This window comes from Ammospiza nelsoni, chromosome 28, assembly GCF_027579445.1.
Source record: "Ammospiza nelsoni isolate bAmmNel1 chromosome 28, bAmmNel1.pri, whole genome shotgun sequence".
NCBI classification, from domain to species: domain Eukaryota; kingdom Metazoa; phylum Chordata; class Aves; order Passeriformes; family Passerellidae; genus Ammospiza; species Ammospiza nelsoni.
Genome location: NC_080660.1, coordinates 4790832 through 4810832, shown reverse-complemented (window position 1 = coordinate 4810832; position 20001 = coordinate 4790832). Strand labels below are relative to the sequence as shown.

General features: G+C 50.2%; 1 protein-coding gene across 1 annotated transcript in view; it reads right to left on the bottom strand.

Annotated features, from left to right (window-relative positions):
• The window catches only part of LOC132084891 (zinc finger protein 11-like), a 479917-nt gene that overhangs the window by 176806 nt on the left and 283110 nt on the right, over positions 1–20001 (bottom strand). The window contains 2 exon segments of the mRNA XM_059490170.1: positions 11104–11246; positions 11311–11923. Coding sequence (XP_059346153.1) covers positions 11104–11246; positions 11311–11923 — 756 coding nt within the window.

The window sequence follows — 20001 nt, the reverse complement described above, 5'->3', positions numbered from 1 at the left end:
CCGGCAAGGTTATGGAACAGATCACCCTGAGTGCCCTCACAGGGCACCCACAGGATGGCCGAGGGGTCAGAGCTAGCCAGCAAGGACTTAAATATCTGCATTGAGGATCTGGATGAGGGGACTGAGTCCACCATCAGAAATTTTGCAGATGACACCAAGCTGGGTGTGAGTGTGGATCTGCTGGAGGGTAGGAGGGCTCTGCAGAGGGACCTGGACAGGCTGGATCCAGGGACCAAATCCAACAAGGTGAGGTTTAACAAGTCCAAGTGCCGGGTCCTGCACTATGGCCTCAACAACCCCTGCAGCACTATGGGCTGGGGACAGAGTGGCTGGAGAGCAGCCAGGCAGAAAGGGACCTGCAGGGACTGATGGACAGCAGGCTGGACATGAGCCAGCAGTGTGCCCAGGTGGGCAAGAAGGCCAATGGCTCCTGGCCTGGATCAGGAATGGTGTGGCCAGCAGGAGCAGGACAGTGATTCTTCCCCTGTTCTCAGCACTTCTTGGGCAGCACCTCAAGTGCTGTGTCCAGTTCTAGGGCCCCCAGGCCACGGTGGGGCTGGATGATTCCAGAGAAGGGCAACAAGGCTGCTGAGGGATCTGTAACACAAGTCCTGTGAGGAAGAGCTGAGGGAGCTGGGGTTGTTTATCCTGAAGAAGAGAAGACTCAGAGGACACAAGGGTGTGTTGGGGCACAGGTTGGACTTGATGATCTCCAAGGTCTTTTCCACCCTTGCTGATTCTGGGATTCTCTGAAAGCACCCTTGGAGCAGTTGCAGGATGAGCCCTGGGCCTCCTCTTCAGAAGCTCCAGCAGCCCAGGTCCCTCAGCTTCTCCTGCCAGCCCCAAAGCCCATCCTGTCAGTCCTGCAGAGCCCCTGCAGCTCCTCCTCACTGCCCAGAACAGGGAGCCCCAGAGCCAGACACAGCAGCCCAGATGTGCCCCCCTGGCCTGTGGTGCCACTGGCAAGGGAGCAGCACCAGGCACTGCAGGAGCCTGCAGACAATTCCTGCAGCACTTGTAGGATGATCCTGCTGCCCAAGGGATGTTCCCATGGTGCCAAGTCAGGAACTGCAATGGGGAGTGGGGCCAGAGAGGAAAGGGCAAACAGGGATGGGCTGTTTGCAGGGAAGGAAGAGGTGTGGGCAATGGGAAGAAATTTGTAGCAGGAAGAGGAAAACAAGCAAAGGTGAAGCCAAGGAAATGCTTGGGGCAGTTTGGGGGTGGCTGCCAGGCAGTCCTGGCTCTGAGCAACAGCGTCTGCAGTGGGATAGGAAACTCCCAGCTGATGGGAACAAACTTTCTGGCTGAGTGCAGAGGCCAGGACAAAGCTGAGTGGTTTCCCTGGTGTCCCCCAGCCCTTGCTGGCCCCAGGGGCTGATGGCATTTGTGCTCCCTCAGGTTCATGTCCCCACAGCAGCAGCATGGGGGTGCTCCCCCTGCTCTGTGCAATGCAAACAGGGGCTCCTGAGCCAGTGCTGCCGTGTCTGTGCCTGCAAGGATGGGGCACCTGTGTGAGCTGGGGGAGAGGCCAGGGCTGCAGAGGGGGGGGATGTTGTTGGCAGCTCCATGAGGATGCTCTGGGACGCTGCCCTGGGCTGTCCAGCGCACTGGGGATGGATCAGGCCCTGCTCTGCTGCTCCTTCCCATCTGCCCCAGGGCCCTTGCAGAGCCCCAACCATGCTGTTTGCCCCCAGCCTGCCCACAGCCAGCCTGGGACTGCTCACAGGGCTTTTCTGTGCTGAGCATTGGCCTGGCTGTGTTCTTGAGAGAGCCTGGGCAAGGAGCCTGGAGCCCCCAGGCCCTGGCCTGAGGCGTCAGCGCTGCCCCAGCAGTGCCCATGGCCTGTCCCTGCTGCAGCCCCGGCACTGCCACCCCCAGGGCTGTGCCCGGCCCCGAGAGCACTCAGGCCCTGCAGCAACACCAGGGCCACCAGGGCAGCGGGGCAGGGCCACGGCAGCAGCACTGGCAACACCAAGTGCTGCTGCTGTTGGGCACAGGTGCTGGGCCAGCACTGATCTGCCCCCAGCTCTGCACACAGACATTGCTGCTGCAGCTTCAGAGAGGGCAATAAAAGGGGGATCTCTGCAGAAAACTTTGCTGGGAGATCCTTTAGTTCATTTGAAACCACAAAGAGCGCAGCCCCTCATTGACACACTCTGTGTCCACAGGGAAGGTAGAGAGAAACAAAATGAGAAATGGCACAAACAATTACATTTGTTTTTTGGACAATATGAAAAAAGAAAAACAAAGTAAAAGATCCCTAAAATGAAGCCAACAAGAGTATCAAACATTACTTGTATTGCGAATGATTTGCAAAAATTGGCCAACAGTTTAATATTCCTGAAACCATCCAGTCATCAGTGTCCACACTGCAGCCTTGAGCTCCTGGTTCCTCAGGCTGTAGATGAAGGGGTTCAGGGCTGGGGGCACTACTGAGTACAGAACTGACAGGGCCAGATCCAGGGATGGGGAGGACATGGAGGGGGGCTTCAGGTGAGCAAATGTGCCAGTGCTGAGGTACAGGGAGACCACAGCCAGGTGAGGGAGGCAGGTGGAAAAGGCTTTGTGCCGTCTCTGCTCAGACGGGATCCACAGCAAGACCCTGAAGATCTGCACATAGGAGAAAACAATGAACACAAAACAGCCAAATACTAAACAGGCACTGACAGCAATGAACCCAAATTCCCTGAGGTTTGAGTGTGAGCAGGAGAGCTTGAGGATCTGGGAGATTTTACAGAAGAACTGGCCCAGGGCATTGCCATGGCACAGGGGCAGGGAAAATGTATTGGCTGTGTGCAGCAGTGAATAGAGAAAGGCACTGGCCCAAGCAGCTGCTGCCATGTGGGCACAAGCTCTGCTGCCCAGGAAGGTCCCATAGTGCAGGGGTTTGCAGATGGACACATAGCGGTCGCAGCACATGATAGTCAGGAGGGAAAGCTCTGCTGAGAGGAGGAACATAAAGAAAAATAGCTGTGCAGCACATCCTTTGTAGGAGATGTTGCTGGTGTCCCAGAGTGAATTGTGCATGGCTTTGGGGACAGCGGTGCAGATGGAGCCCAGGTCGCTGAGGGCCAGGTTGAGCAGGAAGAAGAACATGGGTGTGTGCAGGTGGTGGCCACAGGCTATGGCGCTGATGATGAGGCCGTTGCCCAGGAGGGCAGCCAGGGAGATGCCCAGCAAGAGGCAGAAGTGCAGGAGCTGCAGCTGCCGCGTGTCTGCCAATGCCAGCAGAAGGAAGTGGCTGATGGAGCTGCTGTTGGATATTTGAGCTGTCTTGGCATGGTGATCTGTAAAGAAATAAATCATGAAATATTTTTGTTTGAGACGACTTTAAATATCCCACCACAGCCTGGGGGCACTTTCCCCTCACTGCCTGCCCAGGGCTCTGCTTCCTTGAGCTGTCCCTGCTAGCAGCTTCTTCCCTGTGCCCAGGGCTGGGCCTTGCCAGTGCTGCCAGAGCCCAGCCCAGCTTTGAGGGCTCAGCTCTGCCATGCAGACCCGTCCCAGCTCAAGCACTGCCCCGGGGCATTTGCAGGCTCTGAGGGCAACATCAGAGCAAAGCGACACTGATGCTGCCTGTGAGGGGCCCTATGGTGATATCTGTCACAGCCTGGTTTTTTAACATCTGTGATAGATTTTATTTATCTTTCTCAACCTGAACTGAGAGATGAATTTCCCATCCAGGCAACCCGGAGCAGTAGATTTAAAAAGCAGGATTTTCCCTTTTATGCAGCCCCTGCCTCTCTAAGCACCCTGTATAATCTACGTGGAGCTGTTCTGCAGTTAAATGCCATGCTGGGAGCAGTCCCAAACAATGCAGCATCCTCCCCACACAAGGAGAACACTTCCAAGCCTTACCAGCTGTCTCCTCCCACCCAGATCTTGTCCCTGCCAGGACTGGCTGAGAGCTGTCCCTGGCAGGCAGCAGAGTCCCTGCCCCAGCACAGCGCCCTGGGCTGCAGGACCCTGCTCTGCAGGACAGCCCTGGGCACCCCTGGCTGCTCTGCACAAGAGACAGTAAGAGAATGTATTCACAGGGTCCGCAGGCATTGGGATGGTCCAGCTTTAGGAGATGGCTCCAGGAGCTGCAGCTGCATTGTCCTGCAGCCAGAGGTTCCTGTGCCAAGGGCTGGCAGTGATTCTGCCCCAGGCACTTCTCAGCACCTTCCCAGCCCTGACTGATTGAAGCTCTCTGTGCCTCTGTGCTGTGCCCGGGGTGGCTGCAGGCAGTGCCCCAGCCCTGCTGGGCTGGCAGAAGAGCTGCTCATCAAGAGAAATGTGCTTTTGAAGCTTTGCTTGATTACAAGGACCTGCCTCTGTGCCAGGTGCCCAGCTCAGCTCAGTAGCACACACAGAGCACCATGACTTTAATGAGCCTCTGGGGGTTTGTGCTCAGGCCCTGAACATCAGTCCCTGAGAGGGAGCTGAAGAAACCTCTCCAGAACTCCAAGGCAGAATCCAACTCCAAAGTTTCTTGGACTTTTAATGGGTCCCACTGGGGGACACCACTGAGAAAGTGTCCCCAGGTCCCAGGCAGAGCAGAGAACTGCAGGCAGTGATGACAGGTGGGGACAAAGAGAAGCCAAGTCTTGGTGCCCTGGGGCAGAGCAGGGTCTGTGCCACCAAGGGCTGTGAGGAGACACCTTGTCCTGAGGCCCTGGGGCCTCCTGGCACAGCCCCATCCAGGCTGGGCACTGTCAGCCCCTTGTCCTGCCCTCAGCATCGCCCCCTAGCCCACAGCCCAGTGGCCTCAAGGATCTGCTGGAACGAGTCCCTGGGGAGCCTTGCTCAGCAATGGCCCTGGGGGCTCCCTAATGTTCCCAGAGACTGCAAGTTTTTCAAAGGACTTTGGGTTTGGCTTTTGCCTTGGACTTTCTTAGAGGTTTGTGCAATCATGGCCTCCAATTATCTGCTGTAATTAGTCCCTGGAGAGGCTTTGCCAGTAACAACAGTCAGTGGGGCTCATTAATGCTTCAAAGTACTTCAGTTATTTTAAGGTACTTGGTGTTTCTCTTTTGATACAGACTCTGTGAGATGTTTGTGCAATCATGGCCGCAATTATCTGCTTTAATTAGTCCATTGAGAGCTTTGTACTGACACTCAGTGGGGCTCATTAATACTTTGAGATACTTTTGGTTTTTAAGGTACTTCGGAATATCTTTTCCACACTGAATCTATAAGAGGTTTTTGTGCCATCCTGGCCCCCAGTTGTCTCCTCCAAGGAGTCCATGAGGAGCCTGTGTTTGGGATGGACCTCAGTGAGACCCATTAAGGCCCTGAGACACTTTGGATGTTTCCTCTGACCTTGACTCATGGAAACGTTTGTGGAATCTCCTCTCAGGCCTTGAGGTTTAAGAACTCAGCTCCAAATGTACCACAGGGCTTATTAGGATCAAGCAAGTCCTGTCAAACCATGGCTCTGCCTTGATTTCCCCCTGCTACAGTGCAGTTCACTAGGAATTTCTTTTTATATAATTATGGAGAAATATTTCAAAGAGGTTCTAATAAATTCACATTCATGTTTTAAGGGATGTATTTTTCTCTTTAGAGCAGAGGTAATTGGAGCATTCAGTGACTGATATTGACCCAGGGACTCTCCTCAAGAGGTCTGGCCTGATCAGAGAAACTCTGCCTTGAGGTCTGACCCTGTTTGGACAGTCTTACTCCACATTCACCAACTCCATCCTGTTCCTCCTCTGTCACTTGCGTGCATATTTCTTGGAGAACTGGCTGCGCTCAGGCAAAGAGGAGTTTTCTTCTTTTATTTTCGCAGTCTTAAACTCTGGAGCTCCTCATTTAAAACAGACACCTTCCTCACGAGTGTGCCAAGCCCAAGTGCCACCAAGATCACTCCAGATCTGCCCTGGGCCATCTGTGAGGGTGTGTGGAGGCCCAGAGTCCTACCATCACAGTCTCAATCTCCCAGCCATGAAGGGCTGGTCCCAGGTAAAAGGAATAGTCTTTCAGGTTAGGCTGAGATGCTTGCTTCTCCTATAGATCTTTGCAGGCACATGCTGATTTATGTAAAGTTATGTTTACCCATTAGCCCATTAGCCCAATTACCTTACTTCAAGCCCTATTGCCCACGTTTGGTTAGTCCCAAGAATTTTCTCTCTCTGTCTCTCTATTGGCCCTAGTTTACTGCATTCCTCAGCCCGTTTCACTATTGGCTGACCAGTCCCTAACTACTCTTTTGCACCCTTTTTCCCTATATCCATTGGACCTGGACCCTCAGCTCCACCCTCACTATCCCATATAAAACCCTCAGGCCTCAGCCTGCACCCTGTCTTTGTCTCTGGACCGTCTTGGGCTTTGTGGCCGGTTCCTGTACCAATAAACCCAGTTCGCAGGAGATGATACGATGACCCATCCTGCCTATTCTGTCGGCTTTCTAAGGTAGCAGTGAGCTTTGGGCTCGTGAGTGCTGGACGCTACAAGGGCCTCAGTAGAGCCATGATGCTACACATGGCGCCCGAAGAGGGACCTGATTCATTGAGGTCCCTGTGAGCGTCTCCAGCAGTGATCCTGCCAGCCACACGTCACTGGAAGCTGTACGCCTTTGGGTCAGCCACAACACTGAAGTGAGATTCAAGTTTTATCAAATCTCACTGAAGAAGAAGTCAATAATCCCTTCAACATGTGGAGGACCAACTTCACTGACAGCCCCACAAACCCCATGTTGGCTGAAGATTGTGCCTGTGAGACTGAGAGTGAGTGACTGAGTGGCAGAGACCTCCCAGGGGTTTGGGCTTTTGATTATCTGTTCCTGTTGATGGGCATTTCCTCTTCCATTGGGGGCAGCTATGGGAAATAATCAGTCCCAAGCTGCAAAGGATGTTTTTGTTAAGTTTTGGAGAGTTTTAAATGTAGAGGGGAGTTCATTTTCTGAGAGGAGTTTAAAAGGTATTGTTCGTGGTTATTTGAGGAGTTTCCTGATATCTCTGTTGATTCTATCAGTTACCATTTTGGGATGCTGTTAGGAAAAAGCTTTATATTTTACAAACACAAGGGGTTTTAAAAGTTGGGAAATTTTATCTGTTGTTTCATTTAATTTATAGGATCATTTAACGAGTTCATTGTTCCAACCCATTGTCCTGGTTTATTCAATCCTCCCACCACGTTCCCGAACCCATGTTCCCTGAGAACAGGATGGGAGATGGAGCCCACACATTGGCACAGACAAGCCATCTGCCATCTGCCATCTCCCCTCCTTTTCTCTCCTCTCCTCAGGGTGGTAGTGGCCATGCTGCCTTGAGATATTCCCTCACCCACATTCCTTCATCTCCTAATCCCCCTTCCTATGAATCACAAGGTGGCAATGCTCCTGTTAGAGAGATGGCCATTTTAGATTCCCTCCCGCTTTCATCCCCATTTCCTGCCTTTGCTCCAGGTACCTCCCCTGTTACAGGCCCCACCTTGACGTTGAGTTCCACCCCTGGAACTGGACATGGGGCCAACCAGAAGGAAGCCATTTTGGCTACCAAAGGCCTTCAACACAGGGTGTTGCCAGTCGGCTGAAAGCCCTGCACCCTTTCCAGCAGACCTGCTTCCTCTACAGAGGAAGAGAGCAATAGCTTATCTGAGAGTGAGGATGAGCCCAAGGATTCTTGGCAGAGGATGCAGAGAAAAGCCGCAAAAGAGGGAGACTGGGAGGTGGTATCCAAGATTCAGGTGGCACCTGTACAGTAGTAGCAGGGGCCAAAACTTCAATGGGAATCTATTCCCCACAGGGAAATTAAGGACTTAGTAAAGGCTGCAAAGGATTATGGGAGGGGTTCTCCCGATTTTAACAATTTGCTGGACATGCCATTTACTGCCCACACAATAGTACCATGAAATTTAAAACAGTGTATGAAAATTATATTGTCACCTGACAAATTTATTTTGTGGAAAGGAGTTTGGATAAATAAAGTTTTAATGAGTTACCAAAAGGTTATGTTGAGGAAGAAGGGCGACAACACCTCACAATGGACTGCATTACTGGGGAAGGAGACTATACTAGATTGCAATATCATGCTGAAGTCCTCCCTCAGTCAATACAGGAAGATCCCAAAGGTGCTGCATGGTCCACTCTCCTCCAAACCCCTGACACTTCTACACCCCACACTAACTTCACTAACATTTGCCAGGGCCTGGACGAGAGCTATATCAAGTTTGTAAAGCACCTTACAAAAGCACTGGAAAAACAGGTAGGCAATCAAAAGGTCTGGGATTAATTTATTAGCAAATTAGCTTTCTGTAATGCCAGTAATGACCACAGAAAGGTTCTGCACACCCTCCCCCTTGGCCCTGAGTTGACCATCACTCAGATGGTTTTTGTTTGCACCCAATAAGAGATCTCAGACCGTGACTCCAGCCTAGCCAAGGCCACTGGCCAGGGTGCAATGGAAATGCTGGTTGCAGCAAATGTGCTTCCCCACAATGCAAAATGGAATAAAGGCAGTGGAAACTTTTATAACTGTGGGAAAACTGGACATGTAGCAAAAGACTGTAAATACAAGAATAACAACCATTCTGGTTTTTCAACAAGCCCTCAGTCCCACATTGCCATTGCCCAAACTGTTCCTGAAGCAAACAGCACTACCAGCCCTCAGGAAACTCCCAGCAGAGCACAAAATGACACCAAATACAAAGTTATTCAGTTGCCCCCTTCCATCGGTAATAGATGCCCGAGGTTACAATATAAAGATATATTCTATTTCCATCCTCAAGAGCTGTTGAAAGCAGGAGGGGCATTGTTTTTCCTTATCTCCTGTTAATGGGCCCATCAATGCCTTTCTGCATGTCTCAGAGATAACTCCCTCCAGGAGCCATTTCTGTTTAATGGACCCATCCTATGACTCACAGAATGATATCAGCTCATTGTGAGATGGTCTGCCCAGGGGGGAGGAGCTAAGCATCCCCATCTGGATATAATCTGGGGTTTGGGACAGAACAAGCTGCCTTTCCACTGGATTTCCCAGAAGAACAGCTGCCATTTCCACTGGATCTTCAGAGGAAGACTACACACTTCTACAGGATCACTGCTCCAACATAACCACATCTGCCATTCCAGGAGTACTGCAGCCACCATTCCAAGTGGACTGTTTCCAACACCCTGACCAACACGGTGTCAGGTTGTGTTGTGACTTTGTCAGTGGTTTCTCTTTTGTCTTATTGCATGCATTTTCTTTTTTTATTTTTTTCTTTTCCTAATAAATTGCATTTCTGACTTGGAGTCTCTCTCTGGTTTTGCTTTCAAAACAATGGAAAAAGCCTGAGCAAGTTTCCTGAACAACAAACCCCACTCAGGAACCACCTGCTCAGTCCAGACTGCCTGGAATATGTCACCTTTCTACAAGGGACAGTGTGAGCAGAAATGTTCTCTGGAGGCAGAATTCTCTGAGTCTTGCAGCTGAATTCTCTGTCCCTGTCCTTTCCCTGGATCTCTGTTACAGATGGAAGCTGCTGGTGCCGTCCTCACCTTTAATCTCTCTCTTGAATCTAAACAGATATTCCCAGGTGTATTAAACAGGATTTTTCCATGTTTCTACAAAACCTTTGTGTACCTCATGGAACGAAGGGGCCATTTTGACACTGAGGGGGTTACGTGGAAGCAAGAAGTCAATTGTGATCCTGGGGTCCCATGGAATCAAGGGGCCATGGTGACACAGCAGGGCCACATGGATCCAGTGGTCCATTGTGACACTGTGGATCCAAGGAGTCCATGGAGACACCTCCAGAACATCATGGAACCAAGGAGTCCATGGTGACCCAGCGGGGCTGCATGGAGCCATGGTCCATGGTGACACTGTTCATCCAAGGAGTTCATTGTATCATTGTGGAAGCTCATGGAGCGAGGGAGGCCATTGTGACACTGAAGAACTTCATGGCGCCAAATATCCATGATGACACTGGAAGGCATCATGGGAACTGCTGTTGGCAGTAGGGAAAATCATGGAACCAGGGGCCCTGGTGGCACTGCAGAACCAACAGAGCTGCTGGACCTTGTCTCCTGGCCCTGCACAGCTCCTTGGGAGGCATGGCAGGAGCAGTACCCTGGGATCCATGGCACACACTCCCATGTGCTGGAATTCCAGTTCCCAGCCAGGAAAAGATTTTTCTGCCCTTGAAGGCAAAACTCGCAAGAAAAAGCCAAAGGCCAAGTGGAGCAAGATCTTACAGTGACATTTCACTGCCAGCCTTCATAACTTCCCCCATCGTTGTTGTAGCTCCTGGATTGGGAATTAAATCAGGGCAGGGTCTTTGGTGGGAGCTGCCCTGGGTCAAGGGAGACACTGAGAGAGAAATAAGGCAGGCAAAGAAAGGCAGGAGAGAAAGGAGGACACAAACACAATCAGCTGAGAAGGTGGCACTCTGAAAAACAAAGTGGAACTGATGGAAAATGAATGGGACAGAAATCAATAGTTCTTAAAGTTTTATTTACTATCAAAATACATCCCACACACTCAGACCTACACAATCCTGATCCCACTTCAAATTTGGATCCCACCTACACAATCCTGATCCCACCCTCAAATTTGGATCCCACTTCTCCCAATCTCCTTCTGACCCCATCTCACCCTGGAGGCTGAGAAATTGAGTAATTTTGGCATGGGACTGAGTTTTTTGATGTTGGACCAAGCCAGTTTGAAGTGGGATTGAGCCACTTGAGGGTAAGATTGAGGTGTTTTCAGTGGGACTGAGTCATTTTGAGGTGACAGATCAATCCATCTTGACTTTTGGAGTACAAAGATATGGAGAACACTTTCTGAAATTCCCCAAGAACCAACAAATCTTCCGGAATATGTCCCAAACCCATAAATTCCTGCTCAAATACCTGTTAAGTGATGGAACTTTTGATATCTTTGATCAATTTCTTTCATTTTAGTCCTATTTCATGTGTTTTTAAGTGATAATGACAAATCAAGAGGAAATTGGGGCCAAACTAAAAGAATAACTAGCCAGGTGTCCTCCCAGAGCAGATGGGAATGTGGGTCAGCAAGGCTCTGCCCAGCATCGATCCTCGCATGGGGGATGAAGCTAGGAATCACCAGTAAGGGAAGCCCTGCAAATGCTCACATTGGGGCATTTGCAGGGCTTCCCTTACCGGTGATTCCATTGGTGTCTGGTCAAGTGAGAGCTCATGAAGAAGCTCTTCCCACATTGGGGACACTTATAGGGCCTCTCTCCAGTGTGGATGCACTGGTGGGTGAGGAGAGTGAAGTTGTGCTTGAAGCCTTTCCCAGTCAGGGCAGCAGAAGGGCCTCTCCTCTATGTGATTCTGCTGGTGGTGGAGCAGATGGGACCTGGTCTGAAACCTCTTCTGACGCTCGCTGCACTTGTATGGCCTTTCCCCAGTGTGGACCCTCTGGTGATGGATCAAGTGGGACTTCTTCTTGAAGCCCTTCCCACATTCCCCACACTCATAGGGCTGTTCCATGGTGTGGGTCCTCTGGTGGGAGACCAGGTTAGAGCTCTGGTGAAAGCTCATCCCACATTCCCCACACTCGTAGTGCTTCTCCCCAGTATGGATGCGCCGGTGCCTGATGAGGTGGGATTTCTGCTTGAAGCCCTTCCCACAGTCAGGGCAGCAGAAGGGCCTCTCATCCATGTGAATCTGCTGGTGCAGGAGGAGATTGGAGCTAGTCTGAAACCTCTTCTGACACTGGGGATATTCATAGGGCCTCTCCCCAGCATGGATGCCTTGGTGGGTCACAAGGGTGGAGCTGCAGCTGCAGCCCTTCCCACATTTCCCACACTCATAGGACCATTCCCCAGTGTGGATCATCTGGTGCTGGATCAGGGTGCTGCTCTGCCTGAAGCTCTTCCCACATTCCAAGCACATGTAGCGCTTCTCCCCATCATGAATTTGCTCACGGACCACCAGCTCTGAGCTCTGGCTGAAGCTTTGTCCACCTTCCTGGCACAGGGTGGGTGTTTCCTCCTCAGAGCATCCTGGGCTGGGTTTGCAGCCCCTCCTCCTGTGGGACGTCCAGGGCTTTTCCTCCCCATTGGATTCCTGCACCATGGAGCCACTCAAAACAGCCTCTTCCATGAGGTTCTGCCCTGGGGATTTGTCCTCTCTAGTCTCCATCCTCAGCTTCTTGTCAGGTGGAGGAAAGACAAGGACACGATGGGATTTGTCTCCATGCCAGAGAGAAGGGGAAGGACATCCCCCCAGTGCATCCCCAGCAGGATGGTATTGGCACCAGGGTTGTCCTGCAGCCGGGGACCATGCTGGGCTGGGAGATGGAGCAGGAGAGAGGGAGAAAGGGGCACTGACTTTCTCCTCACCTGCCTGGGTGTCCCTGGGCATCTTCCACTTCCTCAAAACCTCCTCCTCCTCCATGCGGCCAAGATTTGGGAATGGGAAATCCTGGTTAGGGGGAAAACAAGGAATGAGCACATTGAGTTTGAAGGTCCCTTTGTGCAAGTTTATCTCTAGAAGTCACCAGCCATCTGGTGACCATTAAAAACTCCCAAACACCAAGACTCAGCCCTGAAAATGCCTCCTAGGAGTTCCCTGTCTCTGGTCTGTCTCCCGTTTGGTGTTTGGGGATTCCCCCCTGTCGCAGCTGCTGGGGGTCACACTTGTATTGGGGGTCCCTGTCTACCTGGTCCCCACCCTCCCCAGCCTGCTGAGAGTCCCAGAAATCCAAAAAGATTCCCCCTTTTCCATCTCCCCACTTAGGGATGCTGGGGATTTTGGGATCCCGGGATGCCTTCTCCCCTTATTCTGTGCTTTGGGGTGCAGCGGCTCCAAGGAGTCCCCCCTGCCCCTCTCCAGGCTCTTGAGGCTCCCGCCAACGGCAGCGTTCCGCCCTCTCTGGGCTCCCCACTTTGGGCTCCTGGGGGACACAGGGCTCTGCTCCTCCAGGCTGCCTCTGCCGGCAGCCACCACCGGCACCCCGCGATGTCCCCCCAAGGGGCCTTTTCTGCCTAGCCTTGGACTTCTTCATTCTCCAAACATCCCCCCAAAAACCCAACCCAGGGACCTTCCAGGATATCTGGGCTGAGCTCTCCTGTCCAGGGCACCTGCAGGATGGGGGGTGATGATCCCATGAGTGGGGGCTGTGAATTCAGGGAGTGCTTAACCTCATTGTTCCTTCTCCTTTCCCTGATCCTCGTTTGTCCCTCCTCTTCCTCTGACTCCTCCTCTTCCATCCCTCCTCCTCCTCCCCCAGCAGCAGCCACACCCTCGGTGCCCTGTTCCTGCAGCCCTCGCAGTGCTCAGCGCGGGGCTCTCGGCTGCTCCCAGCCACTGCGGGCGGGGGGAACCCAGCCTGGGGAAAAGGAGAGGCAAACTGGGCAAACTGGCGGCTGCACATCCCAACTGGGCCTTGCTGGGGACCCTGCCTGGGCCCTGCCAGCCCTTGGGGCTCCTCTCGGCACATCCACCAGGGGAGAACACACACAGGGCTGGGGGATCCCAGCAGTGGCAACACTGCCAGGGACTGGGCTGGACTGGGATCGTACTGGGAGTGGCTGGGACTGTAGTGGGTTTGTGTCCGGCCAGCTGTTTGTCTCTGCCTGGACACAGATAGGATGGCTCTGGGGCAGCCCACACTTCAAAGGACTAGTCTGGACTCTTCAGATTTTCAGTCTTCAGATTGTTTATTTTTTCTTATCTACAGAATTTTTTTTCTGCCCAACAGAGGTCTGACTAGCAAGGCAGCCAAGGGCACTCTGACCTCCCACTGGGCAGTTGTCTTCTTTTATACAAAAAACTACATACATCATATTTACCTTTATTTCTCAATACCTTTTCACACATATTAGCAAGTGCACCTTCACCATGGACCAATCCCAAAGTGCCAACATCACCACAGAAAATGGATGAAGAGAAGAAGAAAGAAGAAGGACAAGACACGCCATGATCCCTCCATCTCATCTTCATAACCCCCCTGTACCAAAACCCTAAAATCTATATTTCACCCTGTAAATACATCATTCTTGCACCATTCATTCCCAAGTGACTCTCATGTCCTCAAACAGGTGGCACATCACTAGAGGGATCGAAGTCAAGCAACCAGACGCTGCTGGCAACATTCCAGGATTTCCGAGCCTCCCATGGGTTCTCTCAGTAACTCTGGATATTTGGAGTGATGTGCTGAGTTCCCACAATTGTCCATTATTACAAGCAGGCTAGACTGTGCATCAGCTAAATATGGCCATTGTGTAGCAAAAACTCCTCAACCTGCAAAATATGCTCAACAGTTCCCCATTTTTGTTTTTGCACAAGCCAGACTGATTTAAAAGTACGGTCAATTTTTTTCTGCTCAAAGTGTAGTAAGCAAGCCACTATAGCAGAATTGAAAAAAGAATACAGAGTATCATAACACCAAAGCATACTAAGTCCTTGAGCCAGCCTGTTATTCCCCAGGATTTTAGCCACTCATCAAAAGAATTCTCAACAACTGTGAACTTTTTCATATTCTCCTTAAGCAATGACAGTTTCTTGTCAATAGATTCAGAGTGGCCAGAGAGATTCATGCAACACATCCCTTCAAAATCTTCACACCCATCTCCTTGTGCTAGCAACAACAAATCTATAGCAGCCCTATCCTGTAACACAGCGTGGTGTATGCTGCCTACATCAGTGGTAAGCTCATTCAGTATTGCAGATGTAATGTTAATCTGTTTTCCTGTCCAACAAGCCAATTGTTTGAATTATGTAAGTGTAAATTTTTCGGCGTTCTTCTTTTCTCTTTGCTGGGCTGATTTATTACCGGAGATAGTTAGCTCAGGGAATGCCATTTTTGCTGTTTCTCGGCTGTTTAGGCTGTTTAGGTTTTCTGCTGTTTTAGGTGTGCTGGAATTCTCAAGGATGTCCTTGGAGAGCCGACGCTTCAAAGGACGAGGAGAGACTTCTGATCTTGTCTCGGTCTTGGTGTTTATTAATTGTTTATCTAAAAGATTTTCTTTCAGCCCGACAGAGGTCTGCACAGCAAGTCAGCCATGGGCACACTCCCGAAGCCCCCGGGCGGTCACTTATCTTTATACCCTAAGTTACGTGTACAATATTTATCATTTTTCTCCAATACTTTCTACTCTTATTAACCTGTGCACTTCTAGTAATGACCAATCCCAAAGTGCCACCACCACCACAGAAGATGGAGGCCAAGAAGAAGAAGAAGAAGGACAGGACACGCCCCAATTCCTCCATCTTACTTCTCTAGACCCCCCTGTACCAAAATCCTAAACCCTGTGTTTCACACTTTAACTAACTTATCCCTTCACCATTCACCCAGTGAATTCCTCCTATCCTCATACAGGTCTCATCTCCTGTGTAGGATCAAAATCCTGCCACCAGACACTTCTGGCAACATTCCAGGATTCCCGAGCCCCCCAAGGGTGGTCTCGGCCTCTCTGCACCTCCATCCTGAGGTGCTGAGATCCCACATCTCCCCCTTCTGTTTGCACCAGGAAGATCTCTTTTACTATCCGATTCATAGCGTGTTTTAAACATGCAAATATGCATGAGACGACAAGTATGAGGAATAGGAGAACTATTAAAACATAGAATCCTACTCTTAAAATTCCTCTCCAAATGGGAGAGATGTCAAAGAATTCTACCATACATTTTGCTTTGGCTGATTAATAGGTAAATTACCCCCATTGCTTATTGCAATGAATGAAAGAATGATGCACATAAGCATCATGAAACTCATGGCTTCACTTCTGTGTGACATCATTGCTTTGCTTTTCATTCAGGACCTTAACAGAGAATCCCCCCAAAGTCCTTAGTTTCTTCTTATTTCTCTTCCGAGTCGTCTTGGCAATCTGAGTCTCGACCCCTGTTTGAGTACTCGTCTCTTTTTTTTTCTCTTGGATCTTTGTTTCTGGGATCCGCATTTTCATGTTCTCGCACTCGAAATGGTTTCACGTGTCGTGCCGACACCCACGTCTCGATCTGTGGAGATACAAGCGAAAGCCTTGCCCCCCACTAGGTGGCGCTGTCACCGGCCTCCCCAGCTCGGATGACAGCATGAGCTCTACCGCCCCTGTCCTGTCGACTGCCGTGTTCGTGATCTCATTTGAGACCGTGTCTGCTTGGCTTTTCATTCAGCTGAAAATGGAGCTTGAACACCAGAACGTCTCCCTTGAAGGGAAGGGACTGGGACTCCGAGGGTTATACCAGAGGCATCAAGTCTGAGGAGGGTGTGGAGCCGCTGGGACATAGGATCCCGAGCACGGCCCCTCCTCACCCGAGACGTCACTCTCTCCCCCTCGTTCCACCTCCGAATCTCCTCCCCTCGGTCTGTCCCGACTCTGTCTCCTCTCCCTCTGACGTTGTGTCCCTGGCTCCTCCCGCCGGTGTGTACAGCCCGCCCCCCGCCGGCACCTGGGCCCGCCCCGCAATTCGACCCGACTTCGCTCCCGGGTTTTTGCGAGTTTTGCCCGCCGCGCGCGTTCCCGCTACTCTGCCGGCCGGGCCGGCCGCCACCCCCCGGCGCCGCGCTGATAAAAGCCGCGTCTGCACGCATGTCTCCCTTTATCTCTTCACCCGCGCTCCCCGCCGGCTCCGCCGCTGCCGCGCCGTGCCCCCCGCGGGAAACGCCTCCCCCCCCCGATCCCTTCTCTTCCCCCTGCACCCCCCCTCCGATCCTGACTCCCTTGTATTCTCCGGAGTTTTAGGACGCTTTAGGAGCTTCTTGGGGTTTCTGGGTTTTGGGACCGGGGGCTTTAATATTATTTCCTGCTCTCTTTTCTCGAGAGCCCTTTCCCCTGGCTTCTTGAGGTCAGAGGTAATTCTTTCCTGGAGCTTTGCTCCTTCCCCTCCTTGTGGAGGTGCCGCAACTTTTCGTTGCTCTTCCAGTCTTTTCGACTGTTCAGATATGGATTCCAGCATTATTCTTGCTGGCGAGAGCAGCTTTAACGCTGTCTCGTCCTTCTTTGTTGCTAAAAAATATAAGTGCCTATTAATTTCCTGCCAAAACCCCACTTCGAATAGCAGGCATGTTTCGGCCAGTGGGTAATTAAGCCTTGCCCACAACAACAGCTGTTTTAATTCTTTTCTTGGGATCCCTTCTGTATATGCTTGAGCCACGCCTTGTAAGGCGGACAAAATTTCCCGTTGTTTTTTGGGAGAGTGTGCAATTATGTTCTTATTTTTTGACCTTCTCACCGACTCTGTCGTCAGAGCTGTCCGAAGGCTCCCGTCTCTGTCCAGCAGGTCACAGGAGAAGGAATCCAGAGGTGCCTTCTGGTTCCGATCCGGGCTGCTCTGCGAACTGCCTTCGGCAGAAGCTGAGAGATGGAATTCTCAGTGACTGCTGTTTTTTTGCAGACTCTTCTGGCTGTTTTTTTTTTTTCTTTTCTTCTTTCTTCTTTTCCTTTTTTTTTTTTTTTTTTCTCAGGCTTCTCTCCTCAGGAGCTGTTCTCTCGGCTCTTCAGCTCTTCAGCTCTTCAGCTCTTCAGGGCTGATCCCCCCCCGAAAGGGTTGGTGGGGGGTGCCCACGCAGCGAACGCCACTTGTAAGGTTTTCTGGCGTTCTTCTGGCTGATTTATGTCCAGGGACGTCACTTGTAAATTTTTCTGGCGTTCTTCTTTTCGGCTGTTAACCGAAAGGTTGGTGGTTCGAGCCCACCCAGGGACGCCACTTGTAAATTTTTCGGCGTTCTTCTTTTCTCTTTGCTGGGCTGATTTATTACCGGAGATAGTTAGCTCAGGGAATGCCATTTTTGCTGTTTCTCGGCTGTTTAGGCTGTTTAGGTTTTCTGCTGTTTTAGGTGTGCTGGAATTCTCAAGGATGTCCTTGGAGAGCCGACGCTTCAAAGGACGAGGAGAGACTTCTGATCTTGTCTCGGTCTTGGTGTTTATTAATTGTTTATCTAAAAGATTTTCTTTCAGCCCGACAGAGGTCTGCACAGCAAGTCAGCCATGGGCACACTCCCGAAGCCCCCGGGCGGTCACTTATCTTTATACCCTAAGTTACGTGTACAATATTTATCATTTTTCTCCAATACTTTCTACTCTTATTAACCTGTGCACTTCTAGTAATGACCAATCCCAAAGTGCCACCACCACCACAGAAGATGGAGGCCAAGAAGAAGAAGAAGAAGGACAGGACACGCCCCAATTCCTCCATCTTACTTCTCTAGACCCCCCTGTACCAAAATCCTAAACCCTGTGTTTCACACTTTAACTAACTTATCCCTTCACCATTCACCCAGTGAATTCCTCCTATCCTCATACAGGTCTCATCTCCTGTGTAGGATCAAAATCCTGCCACCAGACACTTCTGGCAACATTCCAGGATTCCCGAGCCCCCCAAGGGTGGTCTCGGCCTCTCTGCACCTCCATCCTGAGGTGCTGAGATCCCACATGTAAGGGCCCTTGATGAAGCTAATTCTGGTGTAAAAAGTGATGCCAATTTAACTGAAGGCCAATTCCACAATTCTACATTATCCTTGCAGTCTGAGCCTAATAGATGCACACTATGTTTTGGACGCTGGAATTTGTGCCTGATGTCAAGCATCTGTTGAATGCTAGGGGCAAACAGAGTCAATTTCCCAAAATCGGATGGTCCTCCTAATCCTTTCTGAGGAATTGCAGGCCAGGCTTTATCTCCACAAAAGAGAAACAAAAGTAGAAAAAAGCTTTGCAGAAGTGATTGTAGAAGAGACTTTTCTCTCAAATGATGTAGAAGCTTTTCCTGTAGTAACTAATGCTGCAAGTAGAGTTTGAAAACCTTTCAACTGGAAGATTTTAGAGAAGTGGAGAGTTGCAATTTCACAGTTTGGTTGAAAATCCCAACTTGCACAGTCACTTCTGCAGTGTATTTTTCCATCTAACATAATAATTCCAGCTGATGTGCATACCCTAATAAGACTTAGAATGCCACCCCATCAGCAGGCGATGTTTCATAAAAGCTGGGAGGAAAAGTGTGCTCAAGAAGCAGCAAGACCTAGAGTGCAGGGTATCCTCTGTATGGTTTAACAGCACAACAGTTACTTGGCAAAGGGCCCGGGGCTACTGCCACTGCCCAGGCTATGAGCATTGATCAAGTCTTACAGATGAGCCAACAACTAGCATATGATGCTATCCTTGCACTTCCAGATAAGTTACACACTATGTCTTTTACACAGATTTGTCAAAGAAAGAATGAAGACTTTGATACATTTGTAGACAAATTGCATGAAACTATCTATAATCATTCTGATTTAAATTCAGACACAAAGATACAATTGTATGGACTTTGGGATCATTACTCCGTTCCAAATAGCTTTCCCTTCAGTCACAAGAGACTTCCATCTCTTCCAAAAATTGCCTGCTGAAAGTTTTCTGCTCCCTTGCAAATCAGTTCACTACTCCAGCATAACCCTTGAAGCATGGACAGATGACTCATCAACTAAGTATAGTAGAAAAGAAGGGTATTTGTTGCAGCGCTGGACACATGTGAACTAGTTTCCAAAGACACGTGCAAGGAGTTGCAGACTCCTGCTCTCTATTTCTACAGAAAAGGTTTACATTAGGTTTCTAAGGACTCATAATACATAATTATTACCTGCCTGCTTCGCATTTTTATCAGCTGAATATCTATTACAACTGTGCAATTGTACTCCCTTAACTGGGTTGGTGGGATTTTGAAATGAGGGAGTGGTTGTATGGGAGGAAGAAAGCCGTCTTCCTCATGGTGAACTCTTCTCCCATGGCCAATTGGCAAGACCTTTGGACCTGCTACTCATGGTCCAAGCCTCTCCTAACTGTTCAATTATTCTTAAGGCAAGGTATTTCTATGGTCTCTGCTTCGTCACAATTGCTTCCTCTATCCCTGTCACTCCTAGCTTTATGGTCCTAATATATTTGGTACTCTTTAACTAAGGGACGTGTTTTCTGCTAGCTGTATTACTAACTTATCTTCTTACCTCATTTGAAAATTTTAACTAAAACATGCAATCTTCTACTATCCTAATTCTATTCACAGCTGGACCCTCGACTCATCCTCACGTTTCAATTATCCTAATTACATTTTCAGCTAACCCCTTGACTCACCTCATGCACATCCCCGACTGC